Source organism: Mytilus californianus, unplaced genomic scaffold (assembly GCF_021869535.1).
Source record: "Mytilus californianus isolate M0D057914Y unplaced genomic scaffold, xbMytCali1.0.p SCAF_11, whole genome shotgun sequence".
NCBI classification, from domain to species: domain Eukaryota; kingdom Metazoa; phylum Mollusca; class Bivalvia; order Mytilida; family Mytilidae; genus Mytilus; species Mytilus californianus.
This window is the reverse complement of record NW_026262593.1, coordinates 39,430,413-39,453,318: the sequence shown is the minus strand read 5'-3', so window position 1 is coordinate 39,453,318 and position 22,906 is coordinate 39,430,413. Positions and strand designations below refer to the sequence as shown.

General features: G+C 32.9%; 2 protein-coding genes across 2 annotated transcripts in view; both read right to left on the bottom strand.

The window, feature by feature from the left end:
* Positions 1–736: 736 nt before the first annotated feature.
* On the bottom strand, positions 737–6,822 carry LOC127720054 (uncharacterized). Its single transcript, XM_052226460.1, has 2 exons — positions 6,776–6,822; positions 737–1,837 (listed from the first exon to the last, which is right to left on the bottom strand). Exon 2 carries the CDS (start codon positions 1,793–1,795, stop codon positions 1,283–1,285), a length of 513 nt encoding a protein of 170 aa, XP_052082420.1. The 5' UTR covers positions 1,796–1,837; positions 6,776–6,822; the 3' UTR covers positions 737–1,282.
* A 569-nt stretch (positions 6,823–7,391) lies between these two features.
* LOC127720044 (uncharacterized) overlaps positions 7,392–22,906 on the bottom strand; it is a 136,057-nt gene continuing 120,542 nt past the window's right edge. The window contains exons 76-87 of the mRNA XM_052226450.1: positions 21,051–21,467; positions 20,362–20,512; positions 19,647–19,783; positions 19,107–19,195; positions 17,244–17,412; positions 16,902–17,013; positions 15,111–15,318; positions 14,545–14,736; positions 11,962–12,184; positions 11,215–11,521; positions 8,265–8,304; positions 7,392–7,706 (exon numbers count right to left, since the gene is read on the bottom strand). Of these exons, the coding sequence (XP_052082410.1) occupies positions 7,485–7,706; positions 8,265–8,304; positions 11,215–11,521; positions 11,962–12,184; positions 14,545–14,736; positions 15,111–15,318; positions 16,902–17,013; positions 17,244–17,412; positions 19,107–19,195; positions 19,647–19,783; positions 20,362–20,512; positions 21,051–21,467 (2,267 nt within the window). The 3' untranslated portion in view covers positions 7,392–7,484. The remainder of the gene's footprint in view (positions 7,707–8,264; positions 8,305–11,214; positions 11,522–11,961; positions 12,185–14,544; positions 14,737–15,110; positions 15,319–16,901; positions 17,014–17,243; positions 17,413–19,106; positions 19,196–19,646; positions 19,784–20,361; positions 20,513–21,050; positions 21,468–22,906) is intronic.

The window sequence follows — 22,906 nt, the reverse complement described above, 5'->3', positions numbered from 1 at the left end:
TGTAAGGATAAAACAATTTTTAAGTGCACAAAAACCTCCCCTTTTGCCTATCTGGACCATATGTAATCAAAGTAAAACACAATAAATAAAGAGCTGCGCCATGAGCACATGATACGCCCGTTGCCCTTTTAGCTTGTCTTTATGCTTTAAATGAATTTATATGATTAACTAGAAATACTGTCATTCATGTCATATCAGAAATTTATAAAAAACAAAAGAGAGGTTCTTACAATAGATATAAACAGGTCACTAGTCCAAAGTTTCAGGAAATTGCTCAAATGAAAAAAGTCGCAATACTCCAAAGCGTAAATTTTTTGTTTTTTTTTTAATCGAAGGGGAACTTGTGTCAATATATATAAACAATTCACCAAAGTTTTATGAAAATTGCTCAAAGCATTTTTGAGTTATAGTCAGAAAACTGGAAAATCACCCTTTTTTTAAAAATAAAGTCCCATAACTCCAAAGTGTTGACGAGGGACGGACAACGGTATACCATTATACGTGCCGTCTTAGACATATAAAAAACTGCACATTGCAGCTACTAACAGGATGACTACTAACTTGAATAAGGAAATTAAAGATGGCACTCTTTGATTCTAGTTTTAGGCCATTTGACCTAAAAATGTGTTATATGCAATATTTTTAGGAATGTCAAAGATATACATTGTACGACACTGCATCATCTTTTTGATAACTTCAATGAAACTTAGAACACACGACTTTGTAAAGAGAAAACTTTTGTATGCTTGTGAGTTTAATAATAAGTGAATACAATTATTTTATTTATATATGTGAATACAAATATTTTTACTTAAATATGAGAATAAGTATTAATTTAAGAAATACTTGTAGAAAAATTACAAAGCATTAGTCATCAAATTACATGTTTACTAATAATATCTCAATATACCTGTCTGTATGTATCTGAAAAAAAAGAAGAGTTTTTGGAAAAAAAGAATTGGTCAAGTTCCTTAACCTTGATAAAAAGATAAATATTTAAGTAAACTGAGTAACTGTTTTATTCCATATTTACACCCATCCCCCTTTCAAATGCAGATAGACACCATATGTTAGTTGCTATGCGGAAAAGACATGAAAGTTCAATACGACTATTTCTGTTAAATCTTTAAATAACACCCGGCATGACAAATATATATAAAAAGAAGATAATACAAGCAAGCTGATGACAACAGTTCAAAAGTTAAAAAATACAAATCAATTATGTGTATAAAAAGTAAAAAGTTTTCTATCTAATATAAAATTAAAATCACACATAAAACTGTCAGGCATCACTGTCTCTCTCCTGCTGCTTCTGATCATTGTATCTACTGTAATCCAGATCTTGTGCTGAAATACCCTTTTTCTTAGTTGTCTTTTTCACTTTCCCTTCTTCACTTGCAGGAATAGGTTGTAAATGAAATGGTCTCCTCTCTGGGTTTGATAAACCATTTTGAGAATCACTTTCTGTTTCAGCTGTTGATTTTGGTTCACTACCAAAGCTCTCTGTGTTACCTTGATGTTGTAATTTAAACTTGATTTCCGGTGCAGAAAAAGCTGGCATGCATGGTCTTGATACAGGTTTCATTGTTATATGACCCACAGGTAGGTCATATGTGAGGCCAAAGTTCATATCATTGTCCTCTTTAGTTTCCTCTTTAACTTCATCTTCATGATTGGGTTTGGAAAAAGAGAAAGAAGACATTGGAAAGGATGATGGAGCAGGATGTATCTTGTTCTTTCTTGATGGGTTTAACAGTTGACCTATTTCAGGATTTAAAGCCTTTACCAGGTCCATAGAATCATTAATCTCATCCTGGTTCTCTTCAATATTAATTTGCTGTTTTAAAAGAAATATATATTGTAAACATTTGAGGCCATTATGGAATACAGGAATTTCTATTTTTTTAACCTAAGGGTAGATGCATTAATATTTTTTTATCATTAACATTCATACAAATTTAGTGAAGCACCAACATATTAAGAGTAAAAATAACATGTGTATCAATCTATTTTTAAAACCAATCCTTTTGTTACTATCAACAAATTTAATTGATACACAGGATTTCTGTCATAAGACTATATATATAAATGGAACATTTTTTCATATCCATTTTTCAGAACCGTGCACATTTATTTTGCATAAAGCAAGTCATCAAAAACTAACTTTAGGTACATGTATGCTATGAATACACAATTTAGTGTCAATCAACTTTGCACTTTCACTCTGTCAGTTTGATCGTGGAATAACAGCGATGTGTCCCTTAATTTGGACAAGGTGAATGACAGGAGCCTGTACTTCTGTGGTTGTGGTTTGTTGCTGTATATCATATTTTTTTCCCTTTGTTGTTTAGTACATAAATCAGGCCGTTGTTTTTTTTGTTTTAATTGTTTTTTACATTTGTCATTTCAATGTTTTTTATTGTTTGCTTTGCTCATTGTTGAAGGCTGTAGGGTGACCTATAGTTGTTAACTTCTACATCAATTGATCTCTGGTAGATAGTTGTCTCATTGGCAATCATACATCTTCCTATTTTCATTATGAAGCCAAAATGATCACCTCCTCTATGAATTGAATAAACTGACCTTTCAATTCTCTAATGGCTAAATAGCTATTTTTCTGCTTTAATAACAACAAAGATGACAAAATAGAATTGTAATTTAATTGATACCAGTATTTTGAATTTTGCTTTAACTATAGATGCTTTTATCATTCGACCAGACAATTATAATACATTAAATAGGAGAAAATATATCTTTGGAAACGCATTGGTATAACATAATTTTTTCCCTTATAAATTAATTGTGCCAAGAAATGAAGTTAAACCATACAGTTAAGACCTTTACAGACTTGGTTTTTATTGATGACATAATGCCATATCCTTTTTTGTTGATTACATGATGACACAACTCTTCCACTTTGTACTTAATTTGGCCTTATAACTTTTATGATTCAAGTGTTACTGATAAGGCTTTTGTAGAAGAAACATGCATCTGCGTACAAAATTATAAGTCTGGTATCTTTGTTGAGATTTTATACGACAGCAAAAAAAATTTGTGGTCGTATATTGGTATGACGTTGGCGTCGTCGTCGTCCGAAGACACATTGGTTTTCGCACTCTAACTTTAGTTTAAGTGAATGGATCTCTATGAAATTGTACCATAAGGTTCAATACCACAAAAGGAAGGTTGGGATTGATTTTGGGGGTTATGGTACAAACAGTTAAGGAATTAGGGGCCAAAATTAAGCATTTTTGTAACTTCCAGACATGACTTGTGTGTTAGTGTATAGATCTCTTTGACATTGTACCACAAGGTTCCATATCAGAAAGGGAATGCTTGGATTGATTTTGGGGGTAATTGCCTCAAAATTTTAGGAATTAGGGGCTAAAAAAGGGGCAAAAAACAAGCATTTTTCTAGTTTCATGACAATAACTTGTGTTCAGGTGTATGGATCTCTCTGAAATTGTACTGCAAGGTTCCATATCACAAAGGGAATGTTTGGATTGATTTTGGGGGTAATTGCCTCAAAATTTTAGGAATTAGGGGCAAAAAACAAGCATTTTTCTAGTTTCATGACAATAACTTGTGTGCAAGTCTATGGATCTTTCTGAAATTGTACTACCTTATTCATAACACAAAGGAAAGCTGGAATTGAGATTGGGGGTAATTGCCCAAAACGTTAAAGAATATGGGGCCAAAAATAAGCATTTTTCTAGTTTCCAGACAATGACTTGTGTTCAAGTGTATGGATCTCTCTGAAATTATACTGCAAGGTACCATACCACAAAGGGAAGGCTGGGATTGATTTTTGGGGGTAATTGCCTCAAAATTTTAGAAATTAGGGGCCAAAAAGGTGCAAAAAACAAGCATTTTTCTAGTTTCAGGACAATAACTTGTGTGTAAGTCTATGGATCTTTCTGAAATTGTACAAGGTTCCATATCACAAAGGGAAAGCTGGAATTGAGTTTGGGGATAATTGCCCAAAACGTTTAAGAAAATGGGGCCAAAAAGGGGCCTAAAATAAGCATTTTTCTAGTTTCCAGACAATAACTTGTGTTCAAGTGTATGGATCTCTTTGAAATTGTACTGCAAGGTTCCATACCACAAAAGAGAATGTTTGGATTGATTTTGGGGGTAATTGCCTCAAAATTTTAGGAATTAGGGGCTAAAAAAAGGGGCAAAAAACAAGCATTTTTCTAGTTTCATGACAATAACTTGTGTGTAAGTCTATGGATCTTTCTGAAATTGTACTACAAGGTTCCATATCACAAAGGGAAAGCTGGAATTGAGTTTGGGGATAATTGCCCAAAACGTTTAGGAATAAGGGGCCAAAAATAAGCATTTTTCTAGTTTCCAGACAATAACTTGTGTTCAGGTGTATGGATCTCTCTGAATTGTACTGCAAGGTTCCATATCACAAAGGGAATGTTTGGATTGATTTTGGGGGTAATTGCCTCAAAATTTTAGGAATTAGGGGCAAAAAACAAGCATTTTTTCTAGTTTCATGACAATAACTTGTGTGCAAGTCTATGGATCTTTCTGAAATTGTACTACCTTATTCATAACACAAAGGGAAAGCTGGAATTGAGATTGGGGGTAATTGCCAAAACGTTTAAGAATATGGGGCCAAAAATAAGCATTTTTCTAGTTTCCAGACAATAACTTGTGTTCAAGTGTATGGATCTCTCTGAAATTGTACTGCAAGGTTCCATATCACAAAGGGAATGTTTGGATTGATTTTGGGGGTAATTGCCTCAAATTTTAGGAATTAGGGGCAAAAAACAAGCATTTTTCTAGTTTCATGACAATAACTTGTGTGCAAGTCTATGGATCTTTCTGAAATTGTACTACCTTATTCATAACACAAAGGAAAGCTGGAATTGAGATTGGGGGTAATTGCCCAAAACGTTAAAGAATATGGGGCCAAAAATAAGCATTTTTCTAGTTTCCAGACAATAACTTGTGTTCAAGTGTATGGATCTCTCTGAAATTATACTGCAAGGTACCATACCACAAAGGGAAGGCTGGGATTGATTTTGGGGGTAATTGCCTCAAAATTTTAGAAATTAGGGGCCAAAAAGGTGCAAAAAACAAGCATTTTTCTAGTTTCAGGACAATAACTTGTGTGTAAGTCTATGGATCTTTCTGAAATTGTACAAGGTTCCATATCACAAAGGGAAAGCTGGAATTGAGTTTGGGGATAATTGCCCAAAACGTTTAAGAAAATGGGGCCAAAAAGGGGCCTAAAATAAGCATTTTTCTAGTTTTCCAGACAATAACTTGTGTTCAAGTGTATGGATCTCTTTGAAATTGTACTGCAAGGTTCCATACCACAAAGAGAATGTTTGGATTGATTTTGGGGGTAATTGCCTCAAAATTTTAGGAATTAGGGGCTAAAAAAAGGGGCAAAAAACAAGCATTTTTCTAGTTTCATGACAATAACTTGTGTGTAAGTCTATGGATCTTTCTGAAATTGTACTACAAGGTTCCATATCACAAAGGGAAAGCTGGAATTGAGTTTGGGGGATAATTGCCCAAAACGTTTAGGATAAGGGGCCAAAAATAAGCATTTTTCTAGTTCCAGACAATAACTTGTGTTCAGGTGTATGGATCTCTCTGAAATTGTACTGCAAGGTTCCATATCACAAAGGGAATGTTTGGATTGATTTTGGGGGTAATTGCCTCAAAATTTTAGGAATTAGGGGCTAAAAAACAAGCATTTTTCTAGTTTCATGACAATAACTTGTGTGCAAGTCTATGGATCTTTCTGAAATTGTACTACCTTATTCATAACACAAAGGGGAAAGCTGGAATTGAGATTGGGGGTAATTGCCCAAAACGTTTAAGAATATGGGGCCAAAAATAAGCATTTTTCTAGTTTCCAGACAATAACTTGTGTTCAAGTGTATGGATCTCTCTGAAAATTATACTGCAAGGTACCATACCACATAGGGAAGGCTGGGATTGATTTTTGGGGGTAATTGCCTCAAAATTTTAGAAATTAGGGGCCAAAAAGGTGCAAAAAACAAGCATTTTTCTAGTTCAGGACAATAACTTGTGTGTAAGTGTATAGATCTTTATGAAATTGTACTACAAGGTTCCATATCACAAAGGGAAAGCTGGGTTTGAGTTTGGGGGTAATTGCCCTAAATGTTTAGGAATATGGGGCCAAAAAGGGGCCAAAAAAACAAGCATTTTTCTAGTTTCCAGACAATAACTTGTGTTCAAGTGTAAGGATCTCTATGAAATTGTACTGCAAGGTACCATACCACAAAGGGAAGGCTGGGATTGAGTTTGGGGGTGATGAATCATAAGGGGGTTCAAAAAATTGGGGGGGGGGGGGGGGGGGGGGGGATTTTTTTTTCCTTTTTTTTCTTTAAAATTTTCCATTTTAAATTGGCTATTTCTGATTTATATATAAAAGCAATAAAAATAAAAAATTTTAATTTACCTATTCAAACCATATCAAGTTCTTAGACCACATTCATTCTGTGTCAGAAACCTATGCTGTGTCAAATATTTAATCACAATCCAAATTCAGTGCTGTATCAAGCTTGAATGTTGTGTCCATACTTGCCCCAACTGTTCAGGGTTCGACATCTGTGGTCGTATCAAGCTGCGCCCAGCGAAGCATTTTATTTTATAATACTACCTTCTTGGTTTTTTGTTAATGACACAATGACATAATCTCACAAACTTCAATTTATGGAAAAAATTAAGAGAATTGTAATTTTTTATGTGAATTTATATAAATACATTGTACATTAATACCTACATGTAAACCTGCTGATTCAAAATCATCATCAATGACTTTTGCCTGGAAAAAAAACAATTTGAAAGAAATACGTTTACAGTATTTAAACTATCTTCAACAAAAACATTTGAAACAATTTTCAAAAAGAATATCTCCAATAGGACTCCATGCCCTGTTACACTCTTAATAACCATGTTTGGTGAACTGTGAAATCATTAGTCAAAACCCTAATCTCATACATATTAAACAATTCACTTCATAAATATGGATGTATGGATTACAGTTTAACGTCCTGTGGAATGTCACCTTGTACCAGTACATTACAAAACCTGCTCAGCGTGTTAGTCTAGTACAAAGTAGGGTTCATATTTGTATCTCGTCCTGAATATGCATTTAATTTGCAAATGTAGGTTAAAGAGCCATTCATCCACCAATTAGTGTGAAGACATTTAATCCCCATGGGTATTTGTGACATGTGTGAAACATTTATGCATATGGATTTTGTTCCAATTCATGTAAAATTCAATTAAAATGGAGCAAATTCATAAATTAAGCACCTTTTCATTGCAACAGCAACAATTTGGTTTCATGTAATGTACCCTACAAATACAGTCAACTCTGATGATTGACTCAAAAGTCCACACGAGTCATATATATTTCTGCTGTCCTGGGCTCTTGGTCATAAAACTTTACTCAGTACTCGGGAGTACAAATTTTGATCTTGAAACACTTAATCCGGTATTTTGATTGGTTGATTTCTGAGTCTGAGTACGATAATGGTGCTCGAAATTTTTATGACCACAAGGCCTGATGTCAAAATAAAGTAATTTATAAAATTTGTAGTCCTTTTTGAAAGTTGTTTTAGAGGCATATTTGGAATATTACAGTAATAAATATTTAATTTAAAATCAGTTAATATTACCATTGTTTCATCTGTAGATTCTTCAGAGTCCTGAAAAAAAAATTGACAGATTAAGGATTATTAACATAAACATATTCTGACATTAAGTTTTATCTATCTGTCACACTTCTTAGTTACAGAACTACCAGATCAAGTTTTACTTGTCTGGATGGTTTTCTTACATTTTTTACTGCCTAGAAATCATTCAGCTTTCTAGCTCACATGTGAATGAAATTATTTATATTCAGAATACAACATATATATATCACTATTAAAAAGCTGTGTACCTTATAAATGACGTATTATAAAAATTATAAAGTATTATTGGAGTGCTCCCCTTAAAGCTGGTGGAAAACATGGAAATACTTGAATGAAACCTTGTAACTCAAATCAAAACAACTTTTGGATTTTAAAATTAAATTTTTTCATATAATCTTATGCAAAGAAAAAATTACCACATTTGTACCAATTTTGCCATAAATAATCTTTATTTATTTACACATATCACATTGTAAAAGGTGAAGGACCATTAGCAAGATGCACAAAGAGATAACCTGCATAATCCCAGAATGAACTTTGTGAAAGAGACGTAACAGCTTTATACTTTACCTGACTCACAATGTCTGCATGTCCTTCTTTCTTTTGCAATCTGGGGAAAAAAGAAAGAAAATATAAATAAATCAATCCAATTAAAGAAATATAACCAATCAGAAGAAGTAATGAAAGCCAATTCATAGATAGTCCAACCTGTGATGTCTTATAGATTGAAACAAAATTTACTTATTCATTTAGACTTCAGGATTAACTATGTGACATATACCCATTAAGATGTAATTTTTTTTAACTTACAAGCTTTTCTGTTATGCACCAGTCTGACTAAAGCCAGTCACCACAAACGCAAATGGATAGTGGGGCTGGCTTTAGTCAGACTGGTTATGTGCTAGCAAGTTTATTATGAAGAATATGTCAGTAACTTTAAGAATTCTTAATTTTTGTCACCTGAAGCCCATCAGATATTTCGAATCTAATTTATGTGTTTTTGTTTTTGGAGAGACAATCTGTAAATTTCTTTAAAAGACAAAATGAGTATTTCTGATGCTTTGAAATGAGCAAATAATTTAAAACAACATAAATCTATAAATTTTTCTAAATCATTGACATCTACAAACTAGAGGCTCTCAAGAGCCTGTGTCGCTCACCTGATTCTACTTTGGTTTTGGAAATCATGTAAAAATAGATTAAAATCATAACAGATACCCTAATAATGATTGAGGCATTAAAATCATAACAGATACCCTAATAATGATTGAGGCCAAATTTGGTTAAATATTGGCCCCGTAATTTAATCAAAAGCAGAAGACTTTTGTAAAGTTTACAGAAATTACCAATAAATTCATTACCAATAAATTCATTGAAATTGTAGAAAATGACTTTATAAGGACAATAACTCCAACAAGATGTCAATTGACAATTTTGATCAGTTTGACTTATGTGTAGATCTTCTTTTCTTGAAATTTTTGTGTAGTTTACAGTATATCTCAATCTATAAAGATACATGTATTAAGGTCTTCATCAGCACGTCATAAGGAACATTTATGCCATGTTTGGTTTCATTCCATTCAGTGCTCCTCTAGAAGAAGCATTTGTATGTATTTCCCATAGAGTCCTATGTTAAACTAAGTCCCTTGCTGACGGCCATCTTGGATGATGGTTCAGCTACAAAGTAACAACACTTGGTCAGTACCTCATTAGGAACATTCATGCCATGTTTGGTTTCATTCTATTCAATGGTTCTCTAAAAAAAGTGTCTCAGCACCTCAAAAGAAATATTCATACCATATTTGGTTTCAATCCATTAAGCGGTTTTCTAGAAGAAGACATTTGAGAATAAACAAGTGAGAGGTTTAGCGCTATAAAACCAGGTTCAATCCACCATTTTCTACATTTGAAAATGCCTGTACCAAGTCAGGAATATGACAGTTGTTGTCCATTCGTTTGATGTGTTTTGTCATTTGATTTTGCCATGTGATTAGGGACTTTCCGATTGAATTTTCCTCGGAGTTCAGTATTTTTGTGATTTTACTTTTTTTTTGTATTTATTTCCCATAGGGTCCTTTGTTAAACGAAGTCCCCCGCTGGTCCCCATTTTGGATGATGGATCAGCTACAAAGTAACAACACTTGGTCAGCACCTCATAAGGAACATTCATGCCATGTTTGGTTTCATTCCATTCAGTGGTTCTCTAGAAGAAGTTCAAAATGTAAAAAGTTAACGACGACGCTGACGACGGACGCCAAGTGATGAGAAAAGCTCACTTGGCCCTTTGGGAAACCAACAACAATCACAGTACCGAATTCAGGCTTGTATACGCCGCGGTTCTATTCTTCAAAATTGAACCTGCCAGACAGAGGTGCCGACTATAGAGTACAACAAGCAAGAAATAAGATTCCGCGAGGTGTTTACGTTCCCCTATGTTTGTTATTAAAATTGTAGAGGGCGCTCTTATCATTTTCAAAACTTATAATTTTACTTAATCCATATTAATATGCAATTTTTATTCAACATCAAATATAAACTGATAAATTTCAAAATTAAATGCTTCACTACAAATTTCTCATTTCTTTTCACTGCATTGCTTAAAATAAACTGGAATCTGCTTGAATTTAACGGAACGAAAAAAGTGAATAAGTCAACCGGGAACCAGCTTATGCATAACGATGTATAAACTACAAAACGAAATCGGTTATTCGTTCCGTTTTGGTTTTTCATACTGTGGCATGTGTTTTGTTTTAGCTTAAGATCCGTCAAACATTAATGTAATAGTTATGTTAAACATTATTTTACTTAAGGATGGAACTGTTTTACTTTCAAAGTCGTATACTAGTGATATCTATTAAGTACCGAGTTTCCTTACACTCTCACCGTATTTATTTTCATTTACATGTGCTATTCGAACTTCCGGTTTAAACATACACAAGTTTCTAAATTGTTTTTTTTTGTGATTTTGACTTATTTTAACACTCGTGAAGTGTTCTAGAATCATTTACAAGCATTTTCGACTTCTATTTGATTATGGAAAACGGGTTTTTCCATGAAAATACTGCAACGATCACACATGATTTGAAATTACCAGAGTCAATGTTTTCTAACAGTTACAAAGTTTTTTTACCGGAATTCTCATGGAGAGAAGGGGGGTGCGGACAATGTACCAGTGCGAACTATACAAGGCCATCTACGGTACTCTTGCTAACAATCAATTATACAAATTGGTATTTGTAGAGTGTTTCTGTTTACTTCAATGCCAGTTGTAGTAGCAAATACTTTGCACATATTCAGATGATGTTTTTTAAAACATGTCATATAGAAAAGTATAGATGGCATAATAAGTGAACTATAATGACCCCAGAATCAGTTATCAATCATTCATTCTACATGACAACCTTGTAAGATCAATCATGCACATTGCTTCAAACCAACATAAAATGTTTGCAACACATATTATATTTGATACATTATCTATCATCAAGCAAGATCAACTTACAGATTTAAAAAAAATAACCTTTTCTTCATATATCTACGAACTACCACAATGATGATTATTATAATAATCAGCAAACTCAGAACTATCACTGGGATGGTCCAAATCTTGAAATCAGAATGAGGCTCATCTGCTGGACATAGACAATCATACATGTTGACACCATCAATACATTCACATGGTTCTAGACATGGTGAACTTAGGCATTCATCAATGTTCTCTTCACAGTATACACCAGAATATCCCGGTAAACATATACAGTGGTAATACATGTCAAAACTGTCTGCTCTGCGAGTATTGGTGCAGGGGTAGTTACTACCATTCTTTGCTGAAATAATAAAAAAAAGGCAATCTGAATGATATTACTTGGACTCTTTATAGAGTTTTTTTGATACTTTATGCATTTGTATCTATAACTCTTTTAAAGCATTCTTTCATTTCTATTCTATTGTCTATCCTGCAATGTGTTATGAAATTGCGACATGTCCATTGGCTTTTCATTAGGTTAATGATGATGTTAACTACTTTCTACCCCCCCCCCCCCCCCCCCCCCCCCCCCCAACAACAACAAAGGCTTGTTTATTATTAAATCAAAATTGAATAACTCGAGTTAATGTCAAGCAATATCCAATTCTTACTTGTGATGAAACCTATAATACTTTAAACAAGTTTGGTGTTATCACTGTTATTGGTCCTTGTTATGTAATATCCATTTAATATGTTTCATCATTTCCATCAATAAAATTTGCTGACATTTATTCAACTTACGATGACAAGATCCATCATTTTGACAAGGCGACTCCATCAGGACAAACTGTATTGTCACAACAGATGATGAAGCATTCATAGAATCTGAGACATACAATTTCACTAAGTCATACCCAGATACATTCATGGCCTGTTTGTAGGTCAATGTGGAATAAATCCAGGACATATCCTCTTTATTATGTGGTAATAAATCACTGAAATTACCACATGGTTCAGTGGCTACCTGGAAATATAATGATAAAAATCATCAGTGGACTATGACTTGTTTAATTTGTTTTTCAATACAAATTAGTTTTAGTATCATACATCTGAATTTTTATATTTTCAAAGTGATACAGATTTATTAAATTTATATTGAATACATTTGCATATTGATCCTATGTTAATCAAAATAGAAAAAAATATTTGGGGGTGTTGGAAAGCACTTCACCCATACAATTGCATTTTACTTTGCATACATAACCACACAATTTGAACGTTATGACTTGCCCATGCCCATACAAAAATAATTAAAGTGCCTTCCAACCTCCCCCCATATATTTTTTTCTGGAATAGCCCTAATTTAAAGTAAAAAGTTTAAGTTATGATATCATTTTTTAACAGTTCACAAGGAATAATCAGTATTGCATGCTGCTTTAATACAAAGAATCATTAACACATTGTATATAGATATCAATGGTGTTATCACACGTTGATCATAAAATGTTTCCCTTGGAAAATTGTGTAAAATCAACCTTTTTTTTTAATTTGAAGGGGACCTATAAGACACTGCCTTTTGGCTGTGTTTTATAGGTCCCTTTCAAATATAGAAAGCATTTTTTAAACAAAGTAGCATGTTTTTCCCTTTTAAAATTGAAAAAAGAGCTTCTGACAATTAATAATCAGGGGCGGATCCAGGATTTTGGAAAGGGGGGGCGTAGTATGTATAATTCATAATTTTTTTGGACCTTTTTTGGGCTAAAAAAAAATAAAATAAGTTTAAAATGCAAATTTTTGTGACAGTTCCTAACGTGGGGTATGTATATTTTATAGTTAAAAGTGTAAGCTTGGGTTGGACATTTTTGATGCCGCATTCTCCGCATTAATGGTCTTTTATAAAATGATTGAATGGATAAAAAGCTATGTACTAATATATTTGATGTGGGATTTGTCAGTAAAAAATGGACATGGAAAATTCTCGTTTGTTGTATGGTTAGTTAGCATAACCTCACAGATTACTTGTTGTAAACATGATATACGGCTATTCAGTGAAGTTTATAATACGACCGATACGAACAAAGACCAACAAGCAATTTTTAACCAAATGTTTGGTTGAAATGTTTCACTCAACAAGGGAAGTGAGGGGTTCCAAATCAACCAAAGGCTACGAATGAGTCTGAAAATCAAATGACAACGGAGTTGTGAATGACGGTCGACAAATGGAGACATAAAGGCCACACCTAGCAGGCAGGTTGCAGTTGGGCCTTGAAAAAAGTATTCAGTATATCAGTTCGGCGAAACAGACATTACGGTCAGATATGGGATTTACATGCAAACCCCCCCCAAAAAAATTACGCCGTTTTTTATTCACAGTGTTCATTTAATGCTGAATAATTCTGTTGGATTTTTTTTTTCTTATAGCAAAAAAGGGGACACGATAATTGTTTTCATTACAGATACGGCCAGAATTTTTGCAAAAATCAGGGTCAGAGTTTTTTCTCTAAAATATCTCAGACTGCCCTATCAAATCAAATGGTCCGTACCTTAGACTTTAAATATATCTAGAGCTTACTGACTGGGGATCATTATTCAGCAATGTTATTAATTGGCTGGGGCGTGCGGGGTTAAACATATTTTCGTAGGTAAATAATATTGCCGTGGAACTTTTTTTTTCATGAGAGTGTAATAGAGTATTACTTTCTGTTGAGTGGAAATATGAAATAGAAGTCAATACGTTCTTGCTCAATCCTTTGTCGCTTTGAAGGCGTCATGCTTGTCATCCTCTGTCTATGCAATGTGTTACTGTAATTTGAATTTCAAAATGACTGAGTGACGTTTCAAAAGTACGGATCAACTCCACCGTAGCGAAAACACATGACTGACATAATCAATAAAATATTACAGTAAATACGAGCGAAAAATATCTTTATAAGTAAAGAATTGTCGCATAAAAGTTAAATACACGACCGGGAAATGGCATAGTTCACGAAGTGTAGTCTGATTCATCATTTTACAAAAAAAAAAAAAAAAAAAAGTTCAAGCAAAGGGGGGTGTACGCCCCCCCCTCTGGATCCGCCACTGATAATTCACATGTTTGGATATGCTACTTTTTGTGTTCAAATCAGATTGGTGGCCAACAGCATTGGTGGTGCTTTTGTTATATTTCTCACAGAAATAAGTTGTGCTATTCAAAGATTGTAAGAAATATTGAAATATCACCATGATATATGAACGTAGCATTTTTTTTTAATTACTGAAGTTTTTCAGACAGAAAATTAAGGTTATAGTGAGTTAAATGCTTTAAGTTTACAAGGTTTGCAATACAAATATGGCTGTTATATTTTTCTATACCCCAGCGATTTTCATAAAAGTAAAAAGTCTTACATTCAAACTTTCTCCACAATCATTAATATTCGGAATTGTTGATTTTTCATGCAAGAAAAGCACTGTGCCATAATTTGGTTGATACACTTCCATAAAAAGATCTTGTTGTTCCACATCAAATGCTCCTATTACAGCAGTGAAATCCAATGTCCATTTATTCTTGTTAAATATTTTCCTTTGTTCTAAGTATACCTGCATATAAATTTATTACAAAAATGTTTTCAGTATTAAATTATCAAGGTCACTAAATAATATATTTCCAAAGTTCTGATGCATCATTTTTAACTGCTGCAGGCAAACACATTTTTTATGAAGTTTTAACCCTTTTTAAATGCAAAAATTAAAAAAATTAAACTAGAAAACTGTTATGTTAGCAAGAGGTCTATTTGCACATTTTTCAATTATTAAGTAGTTAACATTCATTTAAGATAGTGCTTTAGAAGATATTGCAAAGTTTTGCTTAAGTCTTGATGATAATTATTGTTTTTTACACCTGGTCTTTTAACAATCACTTGGTAAAATATGATACAGGTATCTTAAAAAAGACCAGGAAATGATTTTCTTACCAAGACTGGTTCTGTTGGATCTGATGATAAAATAGATTGACCATATTGGGTTAGGAATATTTCTGGTGGGTCATTAGAATCTATTATGGTAATGACAAGTGTTGCTTCACTGCTGGCTGGAGGTATGTCCTCATTGGTCTGTAGTTCTTGAAGGATGATTGATAATGTTTCAACACCTGAACAGTCTGTGCATGGAGTATACAACAGTCTACAAAATAATATCCAAGAATAGTGTCACACCATGCCCTGCTCAAACTATCACTTTTCAGTGTTCAGTTAACTACATAATCTGAGTCAAAAGTTCAAAATCCTAATTTTGCATATATTCTAAAAAGTTCACATCATAATTAACATGAGTACTTGGTCTCAAGTTATGTTTGCCAGACAACCTTGCGAACTGATGTCTCTTTTTAAAGGGTCTGTGACATTTAGAAATTTTCAAATCGAGAATCAGATCAGTTTGTAACTATACAGTTTGCTTAAAAGTGACCTGAGGCAATTTTCAAACATGACCTTGTGACCTAAGGGGATAACCTACTGCAGCCAGACAGTTATTCATTATATGATCTATACTATTTATTCATTACTTACTATTACAAGAGGCTTTGGTACTACATAAGTTTAATGGTCACCATCACAAATTGTTTGATCGATATGATATGAATGTGCCTCGACACAATAGCGACATGATTTCGCAGTCTTAGATCTGTAGATATGATAAAAGTTGTCTAATCTGTTTATTTTATCCATTGTGTCCTATTCCTGATTGTGACATTTTGACCTAATAGATATAGGAAGATGTGGTATGAGTGCCAATGAAGCAACTCTCCATCAAAGTAACAATTTATAAAAGTAAACCATTATAGGTCAAGGTACGGCCTTCAACACGGAGCATTGGCTCACACCGAACAGCAAGCTACAAAGGGCCCCAAAAATTACTATTGTAAAACCATTCAAACGGGAAAACCAACGGTCTAATCTATATAAAAACGAGAAACGAGAAACATGTATGAACTACATAAACAGACGACAACTACTGTACATCAGATTCCTGACTTAGGACAGGTGCAAACATTTGCAGCAGGATTAAACGTTTTAATGGTACCAAACCTTCTCCCTTTTCTGAAACAATAGTATAACATCACAACATAGAAAGACACACTATAAAATATCAATTGGAAGGCTTAAAACTCAATCAAAAAACGTAAATTAACACACAATGAACGAATAAATTTGATCTGTGATACCTGAATGCAAATGCATAGTTAATAAAAATTATAAGGGATAAATAATTAAGGTCAAAAGTAAATAAACAGGTTTAAACAAAGTTAAAGTATGATACCACTGTGAAATGTTAAACAATATTTAGAAAATCATCACTTTTGAAAAAATCTGCGTCATATTATACACAGGTAAATGAAAATAATTTTGTTGTTAAGTATACTTCTTCTTCTGTGTGTATAAAATCTTCCGTTTAGGAATACCAAGAAATTTCTTTAATATCAATAAAACTAATCTAACACTTGGTACATATGGGGTGAATATCAACAATAAAACTATACAATTAGTGCTAAGTCTGGGTTTGCATGGCGAGTGATGCATGCAAAGCAAGAGATGCTTACCCTGTCCAAGCACCGGGTCTCCCTCCTTTTGGAGTTCATGCTATTCCTGCAGTTTTTTCTTATTACCATGATTTGTCTTCTTTATCTATGTATGAGATTTAAACATATGTGAACTACCGTTGCCTTAATTTTGGCCTTTCAGTAAAATATTATTGGAAGAATCACTTACATGCCATCTTCAAAAAGCAGTGGTTTTCCAAGAATGTTTGTTTGATTGCTTAGATAGAATGCAACCACATCATCTTCTTCATCTGTTGCCTCCAACTGGTATTGTAATGTACCTGAGAAATAGTAAAAACTTCAACATCATCAAGGGTTAAATATAAGACTTAGGAGAAGTTTATGTAAAATCCTCAATTAAATGTAGTTCAATGTTCCTTAAAGAAAGAAAGTGAAATTTTATTTCTAATGAGACTGCTTCCCATCAAAATCATGTTGCAAAATAAATATCTTTCAATATGAAATCAAGAAAGTATCATTCATAACTTGAACATTACTATATATAGAATACCTTCATCTTCTTTGATGGAAATAAATCTGTCACTAGTCAGTGTCGGTGGAGAATTGTACACTTTATTTGATACAATAAACACAGCAAATTGTGTCTCTTCAGAGAAATAGGAGATAGATTTGTCTGTTTGGTTGATTCCAACTGCTTCTTCTGTCCATGTCTTGCAAATCTAAAAAAATACAATTTTACATTGATAAGGAAAATAGGTCACAGTTTTGTATTATCAGCAAAAGTCTTACAACTCAAATTTGGTTGAGATATACTGGTAATTCTGGGTCAGAGCCATGGTATCAGGTGACAGGGGCCAATAACTGTAACTGTATATGTGCTCTATACCATTTTATTTTGGTAATTATCAATTTATTTTTTATGTGCTGAAAGTTGTTCTAAATAAGTGAGGTGTTGTAACCACAACTGCACATATAATCTCAGGTAATATGGATTCATTATTATTCATTGGATACCAATTTTTGTAGATTTTGTGGGTATAGGTAAATATGGAAATTAAATATTCAAAAAGTACAAATTTATTATAGGTTTGTATTCAGATTTTGACCAACCACGAAATCAAATATCCAAGAAACTACAATTTTTCCTCAACCCACAAAAATTGGTATCCGTGAAAATAAATGAACCCACAGTAATCTAATGGATAGTCACTTGAGTAATTTTGATTTCAACATGTAACAGTTGTTAAAATAGCTCCTGATAAAATTCAAACTAAACTGACAAATTGCAATAACTGGTCAAAATGTAGTTTGGGTTCAATTCCAAATTTCAATGCTGATCTGACCAAGGCACAAAAATTTGAAAGATTAATTTGTTCTTACATTATATTTACATTTCTAATGACAGATCAAAAGTATTACACCCATCAATTGTTGCCAAGAAATTCATATCATGAAAAATGCACAAATTAAATCTGATAAGAAGATTATCATTTTTTCACAATATTGGTATTGCAAAATATCAGCTGCTTGACACAATATGAAGCTGTTTTGAGCTTGTTTGCTGTCCTCACTCGACATAAAGCTCCATTTTGTGACTTGTAGCTGATATTTCCCTGTATCAATGTGCAGAAAGCCCAATAATCAATACATACATATATCAGGATCTAACAATATACAAGATATAATGAACCACCTTTTCGTTGGAGTTGCGATGACAAGGAGGGAGCTGGACAAGGCCAATGTTCAATACTTAAGAAAAACTATTTGGACTGGAATATCCTACCTACTTACTCATCTGCATATTAGGATCTAACAATGTACCAAATTCCATGTAGATATGATAAACCATGTAGGAGATGTAATGACAAGGTAGTTGCTGGACAATGCCTAAATCTAGGATTTTCCCTGGGAAAACTCAATGGAATGGAACATCCTACCCACACGCAAATCTTATATTAGTATCTAACAATATACCAAGTTTCCTGTAGATACATAAAAAAAAACATGAAGGCATTGTGATTACAAGGTTGGTGCTGGATAGGGCAATAATTTCTGTTGAAAGGGGCATAACACTAAGAATAAAACTCAATGGACTTGAACATCCTACCCACATGCACATCTGCATATAGGATCTCACAATGTACTATGATTAAGATAAATTATGTAGGAGTTAAGAAGGTAATGTTGGTTCTGAAAAGGGTCAAAATTATTAAGGCAAGAGGAGCATAATTCATGATAAACTAAACAAAATATAAAATCCTTCACATGGTGACATTTGCATATTATGATCAAATATAATACAAAATATGAAGTAAATAAAACAATGAAGAAAGTTGATCAGGACACAGAAAGGCTGATTCCTTTGTTTACAGGGGGTTTAATGAATAATTTATTGTCATGGGGATAATATTACCTGAACTGTCTTTGTGCCTTCTGCATTATCAACTTTCAAATCTGATGTTTCACCACAGGTTTTCCTAGTCAACTCCCACTGCTGTAGAACTAATCACCAAAGAAAAAAAATCAGAAGTTATCATATTGCCCCAATTGACAGTGGACTTAAAATGCTTCACATCTTGGTTGGTTTCAATTGGCAAAGTTGTTTTTTAGAATATATTTTACATTACTATATCATGAAAAAACTTCAAGCCAAATGCACTAAAAATTATTATCATTTAACATTTGAAATATCCAAATTTTTAAGAACGATAAACAGTTGTTATTTATGAAGTGAAATAAATAAAGATGTAGTGTAAGCTACTGCTCTAGTTTATACCTCAATCTTGCTATTGAGTGAAAGGAAATGTGTCACACTGGTATAGCTTACCAATATGAAGCTTAATTGTTAGTAAATAGGAAGAAGCTTTAATTGAAGTTGATGAGAAAAATGCAACAGAAATGTTATAAGAACTAACAGAAGGAAGGAAGAGAGGGCATATTGATATGGACATACCAGTATTCCAATGAGCCAGAACTGTTCTGTTGTCTTCATTCTCGCCAACAGTATCTGGATATGTAATATTCATTGGTCCTGGCATAGGCATGTGACCAACAGGTATCACAGAAAATGTCATTACCAAGGAATGTATTCTGTAAAATATAAAAAAAATAACCTGTTTAACAGAAAGAAATGTCTCTGAGACACTTACTAAATGCATCAAGATGATTTTCATAGATACTAATTTTGTGTGTTAAGAAAAAGACTACTTACCATGGATTGCTTAATCCAAAATTTTAAGAAACCCATTTCGACTACTTAAATTTGCCATTAAAAATTGGTAAAAATAGTGAAACAGGCTCTAGACTACTTAAATTTGCCATTAAAAATTGGTAAAAATAGTGTAACAGGCTCTAGGGGACACTTTCTAGATAATTAGTGGTAGTGATGAGCTGCTGGAATAGGTCACTATTTCAATCTTGGTAATATATGATAAGATCAAGATTTTATGATGAAGTATATGATAAGGTTGCTGAATACAAATGCACCTGTATATCAAATATCAGTTATCTATTTAAGAACTTATTTAAATCACAAAAACCAACATCAGGCATTGAAAAGCATGGGCAGTTGCACTATGAATATTTTTGTCTAGATATTGTGTGATTGCTATATTTTTTCAACATTTTAACAATCCATTGATAAAGTACTCTAGTTTAAACTTGGATACCTTTTGTATAGTAATCTTTCAACCATATCCTGTGTAGTTGATGGGTTGACTATATAAGGTTGAAAATCAGGAGAGGAGTCAGACCCATATTCTGTTGTTATATCTTCATCAGATATGGGCTGAAGTACAATGGTCTGTCCCTCTACCAATCCTATAAATCAAGTGTTTACATATCATTCAAAAGTTACTGAAACACAAAATTTTAGATGTAATCTTGCTCAAGTTCAAACTTTGTTAAAAAAAAACACATCCAAGGTCAGTGACAAAATTAATCTATGGCTTCATTTATTGTACAAGAACAAGATTTTGAAAGTAATAAAAATATCCTCTTTTTGTTAACAAAATTCAAGAAGTAGATATTACTCTTAATGCCTATATTATTGAAGCGTCTAAGTGCATATATACCACAAATGTACTTGTTCAAAATATTGTGATGCTTCTCACGGAATGACATTATGTATCAAATACACTGATTTGATATGGATGAAATGACATTTGCAAGGCAAGTGAGACTACACATTAATAATATAATTTTATAATAATTTATTATTTTAATAACAAAACTTTCTAAAATATGAATATTTTATTTGTAAAATAATGCAATATTAAGTGCAAAAAATGTTTTTTCTTTTTGTTTAAAATACAACAGCTAAGGAAGGATTAATATTTCAGTGAACTAGTAAATATACCTTCTGGAGTCTTCACTACAATCATGTTTGTTTCTCTTTTTCTCCTTTTGGAGCCTGTTTCAACAGACTGTACAAGTTCAATGGATTCTCCATGTTCTGAAGTCTTCAATACAGTTTTATTGTTTGTAATTAAAATACTCCCTAATGACTTGTTGGCACAGAGTACTGCTTCATTACAAACTCTCATGGTCAGAAATAATGTCCGTCCTGGTTCCATATGGAATATGCTAGTTTTGTTTTCAGCAAGCTGTGCAGATACGTTCCGAACAACAGTTTGTAGTTCTGACAGACGTCTTACTTTGATGCCATCAAGTAACAAATATCCATCTTTGATAGAAGCAGATCCAGATACATTGTAACCAACCCAGGTACAAGGAAAAATATTATCTTTATTTTCATCTGTTCCAATGCACAGATCTGAACAAAAAAGTAGAGTTATTTATTTTATGGTCTTGTTATAAAATATTAACTTTACTTCTGATAAAGATTTTATATACATAAAAAATGCATGATGAATACATGCAATCTTTTTTTAATAATTATCAAGTAAAGAACTAAAAAGAGAAAGTCTTCTTTCTCTTTATCACTACATGTATTATATGTATTCTGTAGAACTCATTGCACTTATACAGTGGTTCAATTTCAGATATCATCATCTGTTAATGTAACATTTACTGGTTACAGGGCATTGATGTTTGCCCATTGCAGAATAGTAGCATTTAGTAGTTCATTTTTATACGACCGCAAAAATATTTTTGCGGTTGTATATTGGTATGAATTTGGCGTCATCGTCGTTCAAAGACACACTGGTTTTCGCACAATAACTTTAGTTTAAGTGAATGGATCTCTATGAAATTTTACCATAAAGTTCAATACCACAAAAGGAAGGTTGGGATTGATTTTGGGGGTTATGGTACCAACAGTTAAGGAATTAGGGGCCAAAAATAAGCATTTTTGTAACTTCCAGACAATAACTTGTGTGTTAGTGTATGGATCTCTCTGACATTGTACCACAAGGTCACATATCACAAAGGGAATGCTGGGATTGATTTTGGGTAATTGCCTCAAAATTTTAGGAATTAGGGGCCAAAAAACAAGCATTTTTCTAGTTTCATGACAATAACTTGTGTGTAAGTGTATGGATCTTTCTGAAATTGTACTACAAGGTTCCATATCACAAAGGGAAAGCTGGAATTAAGTTTGGGGGTAATTGCCTAAATCATTTAGGAATAAGGGGCCAAAAATAAGCATTTTTCTAGTTTCCAGACAATAACTTGTGTTCAAGTGTATGGATCTCTCTGAAATTGTACTGCAAGGTACCATACCACAAAGGGAAGGCTGGGATTGATTTTGGGGGTAATTGCCTCAAAATTTTAGGAATTAGGGGCCAAAAAGGGGCAAAAAACAAGCATTTTTCTAGTTTCAGGACAATAACTTTTTTTCTTTAAAATTTTCCATTTTAAGTTGGTTATTTTTGATTTATATATAAAAGCAAATAATAATGATATGGATTGATTTCATCAAAAATTGATATATTGGGGTTTTTTGATATGCTGAATCTAACCGTGTATTTAGATTCTTAATTTTTGGGCCCGTTTTCAAATTGGTCTACATTAAGGTCCAAAGGGTCCAAAATTAAACTTAGTTTGATTTTAACAAAAATTGAATTCTTGGGTTTTTTTGATATACTGAATCTAACCATGTATGTATTTAGATTTTGGATATTGGACCATAATAGGTAAGTTAAAAAATGTTAAGTTCTTAGACCACTTTCATTCTGTGTCAGAAACCTATGCTGTGTCAAATATTTAATCACAATCCAAATTCAGAGCTGTATCAAGCTTAAATGTTGTGTC